At 56.4% G+C, this 12,437-nt stretch overlaps 1 protein-coding gene across 1 annotated transcript in view; it reads right to left on the bottom strand.

Annotated features, from left to right (window-relative positions):
* Nucleotides 1-1,306: 1,306 nt before the first annotated feature.
* The window catches only part of MCCC1 (methylcrotonyl-CoA carboxylase subunit 1), a 73,025-nt gene continuing 61,894 nt past the window's right edge, over nucleotides 1,307-12,437 (bottom strand). The window contains 3 exon segments of the mRNA XM_076063691.1: nucleotides 1,307-4,518; nucleotides 6,320-6,391; nucleotides 11,009-11,119. Coding sequence (XP_075919806.1) covers nucleotides 4,375-4,518; nucleotides 6,320-6,391; nucleotides 11,009-11,119 — 327 coding nt within the window. The 3' untranslated portion in view covers nucleotides 1,307-4,374.

Raw genomic sequence — 12,437 nt, 5'->3', positions numbered from 1 at the left:
CACACAGAGACCCATAGACTCACACAGAGACCCATAGACTCACACAGAGACCCGTAGACTCACACAGAGACCCATAGACTCACACAGAGACCCGTAGACTCACACAGAGACCCGTAGACACACACAGAGACCCGTAGACACACACAGAGACCCGCAGACTCACACAGAGACCCGTAGACACACACAGAGACCCGTAGACTCACACAGAGACCCATAGACTCCACACACAGAGACCCGTAGACTCACACAGAGACCCGTAGACACACACAGAGATCCGTAAACTTACACACAGAGACCCACGGACTGAGTTGAGATCAAAATGGGTATTCAGGTGCAGTGAGCTGATCAGTCTCAGCCCGGTCACCAATTAACCGCACACACAAAGACAACAATCCCCCGTGTAGCCTCTAACAGACTGTAGGGGCAAGTGCTGTTAGTAGCGAGTAGCACCTGTGAAGGCTACCGGCACTGTGGCACACGAGAGGGTGGGTGGCCAGCACCACGCCCGGCCGCCTTTGTTTCCCCAGCCGCCTCATTCGAGGCGGAGTCGACCCAGGGAACACACGCGCACACACGCGCACACACACACACGCGCACACACGCGCACACACACACACGCACACACACGCACACACACACACGCGCACACACACACACGCGCACACACACGCGCAGACATGCGCACACACACGCGCACACACGCACACGCGCACACACACGCGCACACACACACACACGCACACACACACGCACACACACACGCACACACACACGCACACACACACGCACACGCGCACACACACGCGCACGCACACACACACGCGCACACACACACACACGCGCACACACACACACGCACACACACACGCACACACACACACGCGCACACGCGCACACACGCACACGCGCACACACGCGCACACACACACACGCACACGCGCACACACGCGCACACACACACACGCACACACACACGCGCACACACACACACACGTACACACACACGCACACACGCGCACACACACGCGCACACACACGCGCACACACACGCGCACACACGCGCACACACACACACACGCACACACACACATACACACACACACACGCGCACACACACACGCACGCGAAACCAACAATCCATCCGAATCGGGTAAAGTTTAAGGGGCCGCCCATAAATGACGTCACGCCCCTAGGGGTGGGGTCAAACATTTGTGACGATGTGTGACGAGTGGGGGGAGGGGTTTTGAGAAATGTGACGTCACATCAAAACGCGCAACTTCAAATAACTATAGACGACACGTTCTACTTAATGAAATAGACTTTTTAATGTTTTCTCCTACAACATCAAAGTACAGCGCCACGTTAAATACGCACTACAATGACGACAATAGTTTAAAGCAACTCGAAGCACATTCTTGGTTCTTTCGGTAAAGTCACCACCACGTAGAAGGGGAAACAATAAAATAATACAAATATAAAACGATAACATTCTCGCGACGTTTCGGGTGTGAAAGCCACAGCAAGAAAATTTGTTTAAAAAAAAAAGTGGCGTTTTTTAAATTATTTTTAACGTCAGCACCACGGAGAGCGATTTGTCAAGTTTGCTCAGATGGACGAGTCCACCATCTATGGATGCGGTCTGAAAGCCACCTTAAAAGCGTGGCGACTTTACCGAAAGAACCAAGAATATAAATCCCTGCAGTCACGAAAGCTTTAAATCAAAATTCAATTTGAAGCATGCTTAATTATTTTTTTTTGGGGGGGGGGGTGGGTCAGAGCTTTGTGATGTCATATTTCAGAGAGGGGGGGGTCTGACTTTTTGTGACGTCGTGTAATTAGGGGGGGGGTCAAAAAATCGTCAAAAATCGCGTGACGTCATGTACGGACGGCCCCTGATCTCCGGAAAAAAAAAATTACGAAAAATTTCCTGGACGGCGAGACCGCCACCGCCAACCTTCAATTGCTTGGCCCCAGCCACGCCAACACCTTTGGTTTGCACGTCCACCACAAGTGTACCAATACGGTGTAGCGTAGGGAGCAGTACATATATAGTGCAAGTGTACTACTTTAGCCCCACCAGTGTTGCTGGGTGATTGCATCCACAGCATCGGATCGGGCGATTTTCCACAACGTCGTTACTCAAATTGTTGAATCTGTGCGGATTTGCTCTCCCAACGCACCCGGTGGGGGGGCTGAAGGTAGTCCCACCAATCGGCGCTTTGCTCGCGCGACAAACCTCCCGCGCGCGAACCATGAAAAAAAAACACATTTATCGTGAATAACGTTGGTCGCGTACGCCTCAGCGTTAAAACTAAAGCGGGGAGCTTCGTTCCGATGAAAAAACCCGCCCATCGTGAGCTCTCTCCGAGCCTGCGGACCGTTGCGTTGTTCGGGGCGAGGGTGCGGGTAAACCGTCGGCCAGATCCTTTTATTTTTTTATTTTATTTTTGCAAAGCGCAACGAATGGAGTTGCGTGGCGTGGAAACCGGAGAAAAGCGGGGCACGCGTACGTGCAAGCGGTGGTGGGTGGTTGGTGGGTTGGTGGGTGGTTGGTGGTTGGTTGGTGGGTGGGTGGATGGTTGGGTGGTTGGTTGGTGGGTGGGTGGGTCAGGCACTCGAAAGAAACCCCGCACGGATGGAGTCAACGTTCCACCGATGCTAGAAATCGCGTTCACTTTTGTTCCCTAAGCTGCTCGTTCAATCGGTGAACGACGAATTTGAAATGAGTAACCACAAAACAAAACCACAGGTCTACAAACTACCCAGGATAGCGACATGCTTCAGGTCCACAACTGCCCAGGATAGCGACAGGCTTCAGGGCCATAGCTTAAAAGGAAAGCGGCAGGCTTGAGGCCTGTCGTGACCCAGGAGAGTGGCAGGCTTCAGGCCTAAAACCACCCAGGAAAACGGCAGGCTTCAGGCCTTGACTACTCGGAGCGTCAGGCCTTGGCTACTCAGTGGAGCGGCAGGCTTCAGGCCTTGGCTTCTCAGTGGATCGGCATGCTTAAGGCCTTGGCTACTCTGATGAGTGGCTGGCTTCAGGCCTTGGCTACTCAGTGGAGCGGCATGCTTAAGGCCTTGGCTACTCTGATGAGTAGCTGGCTTCAGGCCTTGGCTACTCAGTGGAGCGGCATGCTTAAGGCCTTGGCTACTCTGATGAGTGGCTGGCTTCAGGCCTTGGCTACTCAGTGGAGCGGCAGGCTTCAGGCCTTGGCTACTCTGATGAGTGGCTGGCTTCAGGCCTTGGCTTCAAGTGGATCGGCAGGCTTAAGGCCTTGGCTACTCAGTGGAGCGGCGGGCTTCAGGCCTTGGCATCTCAGTGGATCGGCAGGCATCAGGCCTTGGCTACTCAGTGGAGCGACAGGCTTAAGGCCTTGGCTACTCAGTGGAGCGGCAGGCTTAAGGCCTTGGCTACTCAGTGGAGCGGCAGGCGTAAGGCCTTGGCTACTCAGTGGAGCGGCAGGCTTCAGGCCTCGGCTTCTCAGTGGATCGGCAGGCATCAGGCCTTGGCTACTCTGATGAGTGGCTGGCTTCAGGCCTTGGCTACTCAGTGGAGCGGCAGGCTTCAGGCCTTGGCTACTCTGATGAGTGGCTGGCTTCAGGCCTTGGCTACTCTGATGAGTGGCTGGCTTCAGGCCTTGGCTTCAAGTGGATCGGCAGGCTCAAGGCCTTGGCTACTCAGTGGAGCGGCGGGCTTAAGGCCTTGGCTACTCTGATGAGCGGCAGGCTTCAGGCCGTGGCTACTCAGTGGAGCGGCAGGCTTTATGCCTTGGCTACTCTGATGAGCGGCAGGCTTCAGGCCGTGGCTCTCAGTGGAGCGGCAGGCTTCAGGCCTTGGCTACTCAGTGGAGCTTCAGGCCTTGGCTACTCAGTGGAGCGGCAGGCTTCAGGCCTTGGCTACTCAGTGGAGCGGCAGGCATCAGGCCTTGGCTACTCAGTGGAGCGGCAGGCTTCAGGCCTTGGCTACTCAGTGGAGCTTCAGGCCTTGGCTACTCAGTGGAGCGGCAGGCATCAGGCCTTGGCTACTCTGATGAGTGGCAGGCTTCAGGCCTTAGCTACTCAGTGGAGCGGCAGGCTTCAGGCCTCGGCTACTCAGTAGAGCGGCAGGCTTCAGGCCTTGGCTATTCAGTAGAGCGGCAGGCTTCAGGCCTCGGCTTCTCAGTGGAGCGGCAGGCTTCAGGCCTTGGCTACTCAGTAGAGCGGCAGGCTTAAGGCCTCGGCTGCCCAGTGCAGCGGCAGGCTTCAGGCCTCGGCTACTCTGATGAGTGGCAGGCTTCAGGCCTCGGCTTCTCAGTGCAGCGGCAGGCTTCAGGCCTCGGCTACTCAGTGGAGCGGCAGGCTTCAGGCCTCGGCTACTCAGTGCAGCGGCAGGCTTCAGGCCTGAGGGGGGGCTGCGGCGTCCCCCGTCGCCTCGGCGTCTTCGTGGAAGCGCACGAGGGCGGCGTGGCGCGCCGCCTGGGCCCCCTCGGCAAAGAGCACGGCCTTCACACGGCCCCCGCGGGGGGCACGGATCGTGTGCTGCGGGGGTGGGGGGGGGCATGGGGGAGAGGGAGAGGATGGGAATAATGAGTGGTCTGTGGGCAAGTGTGTGTGGGCGAGTGTGAGTGTGTGTGTGGGCGAGTGAGTGTGTGGGTGGGCAAGTGTGTGTGTGGGCAAGTGTGTGTGTGTGGGCAAGTGTGTGTGAGTGGACAAGTGTGTGTGAGTGTGTGGGCGAGTGAGTGTGTGTGTGTGGGCGAGTGAGTGTGTGAGTGGGCAAGTGTGTGTGAGTGGGCAAGTGAGTGTGTGAGCGAGTGAGTGTGTGTGTGGGCAAGTGTGTGTGAGTGTGTGTGTGGGCGAGTGTGTGTGTGGGCGAGTGTATGTGTGGGCGAGTGTATGTGTGTGTGTGGGCGAGTGTGTTTGTGTGTGTGGGCGAGTGTGTTTGTGGGCAAGTGTGAGTGGGCAAGTGTGAGTGGGCAAGTGTGTGTGGGAAAGTGTGTGTGTGTGGGCGAGTGTGTTTGTGGGCAAGTGTATGAGTGTGTGTGTGGGCGAGTGTGTGTGTGGGCAAGTGTGTTTGTGGGCAAGTGTGTGTGGGAAAGTGTGTGTGTGGGCAAGTGTGTGAGTGGGCAAGTGTGTGTGAGTGTGGGCGAGTGTGTGTGGGAAAGTGTGAGTGTGTGTGGGCGAGTGTGAGTGGGTGAGTGTGTGTGTGTGTGGGTGAGTGTGTGTGTGTGAGTGTGTGTGGGCGAGTGTGTGTGGGCGAGTGGGTGAGTGTGGGCGAGTGAGTGTGTGTCTGTGAGTGGGTGAGTGCGAGTGTGTGTCGAAGAGTGAGTGTGTGTGTGTATGTATGTTGAACTTCTTTTGCACCATACGTAGCCAATCACGCTAATCGGGGATGCGGGGGAAGGAGTCGGGAGCGGTGGTGCAGCGGTTAGCGCTACGCTGAGCTTCGAAGCCGGCGACCAGAGTTCAATTCACCGCTCACCTGAGTCTGTCCTGTGACCTGCACCTAGCCTGGCACAGCAGTCAACCCACGGCACCTGCTGGGTCTGTCCCGTGACCTCCTGCACCTAGCCTGGCACAGAAGTTAACCCATGGCACCTGGGTCTGTCCCGTGACCTCCTGCACCTAGCCTGGCACAGCAGTCAACCCACGTCACCTGGGTCTGTCCCGTGACCTCCTGCACCTAGCCTGGCACAGCAGTCAACCCACGGCACCTCGGTCTGTCCCGTGACACCCTGCACCTAGCCTGGCACAGCAGTCAACCCACGTCACCTGCTGGGTCTGTCCCGTGACCTCCTGCACCTAGCCTGGCACAGCAGTCAACCCACGTCACCTGCTGGGTCTGCCCCGTGACCTCCTGCACCTAGCCTGGCACAGCAGTCAACCCACGGCACCTACTGGGTCTGTCCCGTGACCTCCTGCACCTAGCCTGGCACGGCAGTCAACCCACGTCACCTACTGGGTCTGTCCCGTGACCTCCTGCACCTAGCCTGGCACAGCAGTCAACCCATGGCACATGCTGGGTCTGTCCCGTGACCTACACCTAGCCTGGCACAGCAGTCAACCCACGTCACCTGGGTCTGTCCCGTGACCTCCTGCACCTAGCCTGGCACAGCAGTCAACCCATGGCACATGCTGGGTCTGTCCCGTGACCTCCTGCACCTAGCCTGGCACAGCAGGCAACCCACGTCACCTGCTGGGTCTGTCCCGTGACCTCCTGCCAGCAGCAAGAGCCTTCCACACTTCACGTCAAAGCCTCCATCAAAGTGCACCTAGCCTGGCACCATCACTGGGTGGAGTATTGCGGCTGTACCCGTGTGTGTGTGTGTGCGTGCATTCTCACCTCCATCTTCATTGCGTTCATGATGATGAGCGGATCCCCGGCTTGAACCACATCACCCACTTTCACCATCACCTGCACCATCACCAACAACACCATCACCATCACTAACAACCACAGAGATCCCCCGTGTAGCCTCTAACAGACTGTAGGGGCAAGTGCTGTGAGTAGCGAGTAGCAGCAGCACCTGTGAAGGTAGACACAGACAAAGATCCCCCGTGTAGCCTCTAACAGACTGCAGGGGCAAGTGCTGTTAGTAGCGAGTAGCAGCAGCACCTGTGAAGGTAGACACAGACAAAGATCCCCCATGTAGCCTCTAACAGACTGCAGGGGCAAGTGCTGTTAGTAGCGAGTAGCAGCAGCACCTGTGAAGGTAGACACAGACAAAGATCCCCCGTGTAGCCTCTAATAGACTGTAGGAGCAAGTGCTGTTAGCGAGCAGCACCTATGAAGGCTACCGGCACTGTGGCACACGAGGGGGTGGGTGCCCAGCACCACGCCCGGCCGCCTTTGTCTCCCCCAACGACGATGTTTACTACGCACTGCACCAGGTACTCGTTTGAGGCTGAGTCGACCTAGGGGAGGCCCAGGACCGGTTCAGATAATCGTCACCGGTGTTGGCCGGGAACGGGAATCGAACTCGGGTCACCGAGTTCGTAGCGCAGAGTAGCGCTAACCACCACACCCACCGCTCCCTCCATCATCATGAACACCATCACCACCACATTAATAAACACAACACAATCAACACCACCATCACCACCCACCATCATCACCACCACCACTACCATCACCACCCACCATCATCACCACCACCATCACCACCCACCATCATCACCACCACCACCACCCATCACCATCACCACCCACCATCATCACCACCACCATCGCCACCCACCATCACCACCATAACCACCACCATCAACACCACCATCACCACCACCATCTCCACCCACCATCACCACCACCATCACCACCCACCATCACCACCATCATCACCATCACCACCCACCATCACCACCCACCATCATCACCACCACCACCATTACCACCCACCATCATCACCAACCATAACCACCACCATCATCACACCCACCATCACCACCCACCATCATCACCACCCACCATCACCACCCACCATCACCACCATCACCACCACCATCATCACCATCACCACCCACCACCACCACCATCATCACCACCACCATCACCACCCACCATCACCACCATAACCAACATCACCACCACCATCAACAACAACCGCCATTCGCCACTAAGTGGCGGTGACGTCACCACGACGCTTGTGCCAGGCTATGTGCACCCTGAGGCCACGTGAAGTGTCGAACGCCCGCTGGCAGGAGGTCACGGGGCAGACCCAGGTGCCACGGGTCGACTGACTGAGATGACTGGCTGATGCACCACCTGTGCCCCCTACTGTGCCAACCTGCTGTGCTTTAGCCACCCGGCGCTCCGCTCGTTGTTCTGAGCGTCGCTCCTCCGCCCTCCGTTGTTGTTGGAGGGCGACTACCTCCAACTGCCCAGTAGCATCCTTCACGAGCCTCCTCCACAGAGGCCGATCTTGACACCGCTGGTACCAGTCATCGGCAAGTCCACTCAGCTATAAGTCCTCCTGTACCACATCACTCCATCTCTTCTCTAGCCCGTGCCGCGCCCGCTTAGCCCCCTCAATCCGGCCGAACAAAAGCTGTTTCGGCATGCGGTGGCTGGGCATGCGGGCTACATGACCCAGCCATCGCAGCCTTGCCTGCCGGAGGAGCTCACCGATGGGACCTTGCCCAGATCTTTCAAGGATTTGTGAGCTCCTCACACAATCCAGTCTGGTTAAACCCAGGATGGATCGTAGGCAGGCCAGCCTAAATGTTTCTAACCGGCCAAGATGTTCCATTAGGGGGGTCCACGTTTCGCAAGCGTAGAGAAGTGAGGGAATGACCGTGGCCGAGAAGACCTGAAGCTTAGTGCGGAGCGACAGACCAGGTAGCTTCCACACAGCATTACGCAACCGATGAAAAGATATTGCCGCTCGACTGATTCGGAGTGAGGCCTCTGCTGTTAAACTGGAGCCAGTCATAAGCACACTGCCCAGGTATGGGAAACTCTCCACTCTCTCCACAACTGCCCCATCACCGATTGGGAGTTGTGGGGGTGGAGTGTCCGATGGTACAAAATACCCAGGCAGGTGCTTAGTTTTGGTGGGGCTGATGGTAAGGCCCCATCTCTTAGTTGCACGCTCCAGTCTCAGCAGCAGCGTCTCCAACTCCTCCTCTGAATGAGCAGCTATTACCAAATCATCGGCATACGTAACATGGTTGAGCATTAGGGAGCCATCCCTTGACCGCACCCGGGCATCGATCAGCCTCCCATTATATCTGTACCATATGGAGATTCCCCCGGTACAGCTATTGAAGGCTTCACGAACTACGTGGTCAAAATAGATGTTAAATAATGTGGGAGCCAGAGGACATCCCTGTCGCACCCCAAGGTGTACAGGGAATGGCTCTGACTCCCGGCCACGTAGTTTTACCCGGGCCCGCTCACCATCATGAAGGTCCTTAATGATAGTGAGCAGAGGGTCAGGTACTCCAAAAGCACGAAGAACGACCCAGAGCCCAGGCCTACTGATGGTATCATAGGCCTTGACCAGGTCAATAAAGCAGAGATGCAGGTCTTGTTGGAATTCCCTACACCTCTGCTGTAGCAGATGGACAGAAAATATGGCATCTGTGCAGGACCGCCCTTTCCTGAAACCGCATTGGGGCTCCGCAAGCCTCTCCTCAGCGTGCCTGGCAAGGCGATGCTGAATAATCCTTGCCAGGACCTTTCCCGGTACAGAGGAGTGAGATGCCCCTGTAGTTGTTACAGTCTGTGCGGTCCCCCTTCTTAAAGAGGGGGACCACCAGGGCATCCTTCCAATCCTGCGGAACCCGTCCAGTGGTCCAGAATGTTGTTATGATGTCATATAGGGCAGTCTGTGCACAAACGCCACCCTCCCTCAGCATTTCGCTTGGGAGATCATCTCTGCCCGCTGCCTTTTCCTGGTCTCAGACTCCGGATCGCCTTCAGTACTTCCTCAACAGATGGCACCTCAGCCAGCCACTCACAGGGGGTGACTTCTTCCAATATTTGAGGCACCGCAGCCTCAGCAGGGTCATCCTCACTTTGTGCCACGATGTTTTCCTGGCTGAGGGATTTTCTCTTCCCCAGGACCTCACAGAAATGCTCAGCAAATCTGCAAACCTGTTCCTGGGGGTCGGAGATTGGATCACCGTTTTTTCCCCTAATGATGGTAATAGGTGTGGCGCTGCAGGTTACTTTTTTGATGGAGTTAAATAGAGATTTGTGATCACGGGCCACTGAGGCAGACTCCATCTCCTCAGCAACCCGTGACCACCACCCATCCTTGCAGCGCCTCACGGCTCTCCGAACCTCCGAGCGAAGGCTGCGGTAAGCCTCCTCATTCTCTGACGTGGGATTCTGTAGCCGATGACAGTGGGCCTGTCGCTTTTTCTCAACCATCCTGAACACCTCCTCTGTCAGCCAGGGTCTCTGGGGAGGTCTGGACCGCGTACCTAAAGCAGCCATTGCAGCTGCATGAGTCACAGTCCTAAACCTCGCCCATTTACCCTCGACATCAGGAGGAGTCGGGGACGATGCCAATCCCAGCCGCAAGCCATGATGAAATTCTCGCTTGCAACTTTCATCAGATAACTGAGACCAGGCCACTTTAGGTCGGAATGGGGTCCTGGGTGTACACCCACCACCGGAGTGGAAGAATGGCAGGCGCATCTTACAGATGACTAGTCGATGGTCAGAGGGCAGATCAGCTCCACGGTAGGTCCTGGTGTCAAGGACATGGGCTCGCATTCGCTGGTCCGTCACTATGTAGTCCAGCAGATGTTCATCATCACCACCACCATCACCACCCACCATCACCACCATCACCACCACCATCACCACCCACCATCACCACCACCATCACCACCCACCATCACCACCCACCATCATCACCACCATCACCACCCACCATCACCACCATCATCACCACCACCATCACCACGAAAATCGTCACCAAAAAATTATCACCACCACCATCACCATCACCACCACCACCATGACAATCACCATCACCACGAAAATCGTCGCGACTGAGCGGTATTACCGTGGCAACGTCACCTTTACCGATGGTAACCGCACGGGAAAAACCGTGGCAACGTAACCTTCACCGACGGTAACCGTGGCAACGTCACATTCACCGACGGTAACCACACGGGAAAAACCGCGGCAACGTCACCTTCACGACGGTAACCGCGGCAACGTCACCTTCACCGACGGTAACCACGGCGACATCACCTTCGCCGACGGTAACCGCGGCAACGTCACCTTCAACGACGGTAACCGCGGCAATGTCACCTTCAACGACGGTAACCACGACGACGTCACCTTCGCCGACGGTAACCGCGGCAACGTCACCTTCAACGATGGTAACCGCGGCGACGTCACCTTCGCCGACGGTAACCACGGCAACGTCACCTCCAACGGTAACCGCGGCGACGTCACCACCGACGGTAACCATGGCGACGTCACCTTCACCGACGGTAACCGTGGCGACGTCACCTTCGCCGACGGTAACCACGACAACGTCACCTTCACCGACGGTAACCACGGCAACGTCACCTTCTCGATGGTGCCGGCCATGGGGGCGACGGCTCCGGCGATGGCGGTGGGGGAAGCAGCCGTGGCGGAGACGAAATGCGGAACGGGAACCGAGATGCAGACGCATCCAGCCTGTAGCACACACACACAGAGAGAGCCTGTAGCACACACACACAGCCTGTAGCACACACACACAGCCTGTAGCACACACACACAGCCTGTAGCACACACACAGAGAGAGTCTGTAGCACACACACACAAAGAGAGCCTGTAGCACACACACACAGACAGCCTGTAGCACACACACAGAGAGAGCCTGTAGCACACACACAGACAGCCTGTAGCACACAGACAGAGAGAGCCTGTAGCACACACACAGACAGCCTGTAGCACACACACAGAGAGAGTCTGTAGCACACACACAGAGAGAGTCTGTAGCACACACACATAGACAGCCTGTAGCACACACACACACACAGAGAGCCTGTAGCACACACACACAGAGAGAGAGTCTGTAGCACACACACAGACAGCCTGTAGCACACACATACAGAGAGAGCCTGTAGCACACACACACAGAGAGAGCCTGTAGCACACACACACACAGACAGCCTGTAGCACACACACACACAGAGAGAGAGAGAGCCTGTAGCACACACAGAGAGAGAGCCTGTAGCACACACACACACACAGACAGCCTGTAGCACACACACACAGAGAGAGCCTGTAGCACACACACACAGAGAGAGCCTGTAGCACACACAGAGAGAGAGAGAGCCTGTAGCACACACACAGACAGCCTGTAGCACACACACACACAGAGAGCCTGTAGCACACACACACAGACAGCCTGTAGCACACACACACAGACAGCCTGTAGCACACACACACACAGACAGCCTGTAGCACACACACAGACAGCCTGTAGCACACACACACACAGAGAGCCTGTAGCACACACAGAGACAGCCTGTAGCACACACACAGCCTGTAGCACACACACACAGAGAGAGCCTGTAGCACACACACACACAGACAGCCTGTAGCACACACACACACAGAGCCTGTAGCACACACACACAGACAGCCTGTAGCACACACACACACACAGAGCCTGTAGCACACACACACACAGAGAGCCTGTAGCACACACACACACACAGACAGCCTGTAGCACACACACAGAGAGCCTGTAGCACACACACAGAGACAGCCTGTAGCACACACAGAGAGAGAGCCTGTAGCACACACACACAGACAGCCTGTAGCACCTGGCATGCATCATCACACACACAGAGAGCCTGTAGCACCTGGCATGCATCATCACACAAACAGACAGCCTGTAGCACCTGGCATGCATCATCACACACACAGAGAGCCTGTAGCACCTGGCATGCATCATCAGACACACACAGAGAGCCTGTAGCACCTGGCATGCATCATCAGACAC

This window comes from Petromyzon marinus, unplaced genomic scaffold (genome assembly GCF_048934315.1).
Source record: "Petromyzon marinus isolate PM22_M1 ecotype Great Lakes invasive population unplaced genomic scaffold, UKy_Petmar_22M1.pri1.0 PM_Scaffold_17, whole genome shotgun sequence".
NCBI lineage: Eukaryota > Metazoa > Chordata > Hyperoartia > Petromyzontiformes > Petromyzontidae > Petromyzon > Petromyzon marinus.
Note: the sequence above shows the minus strand (reverse complement) of the source record. Positions and strands in the feature narration are given on the sequence as shown.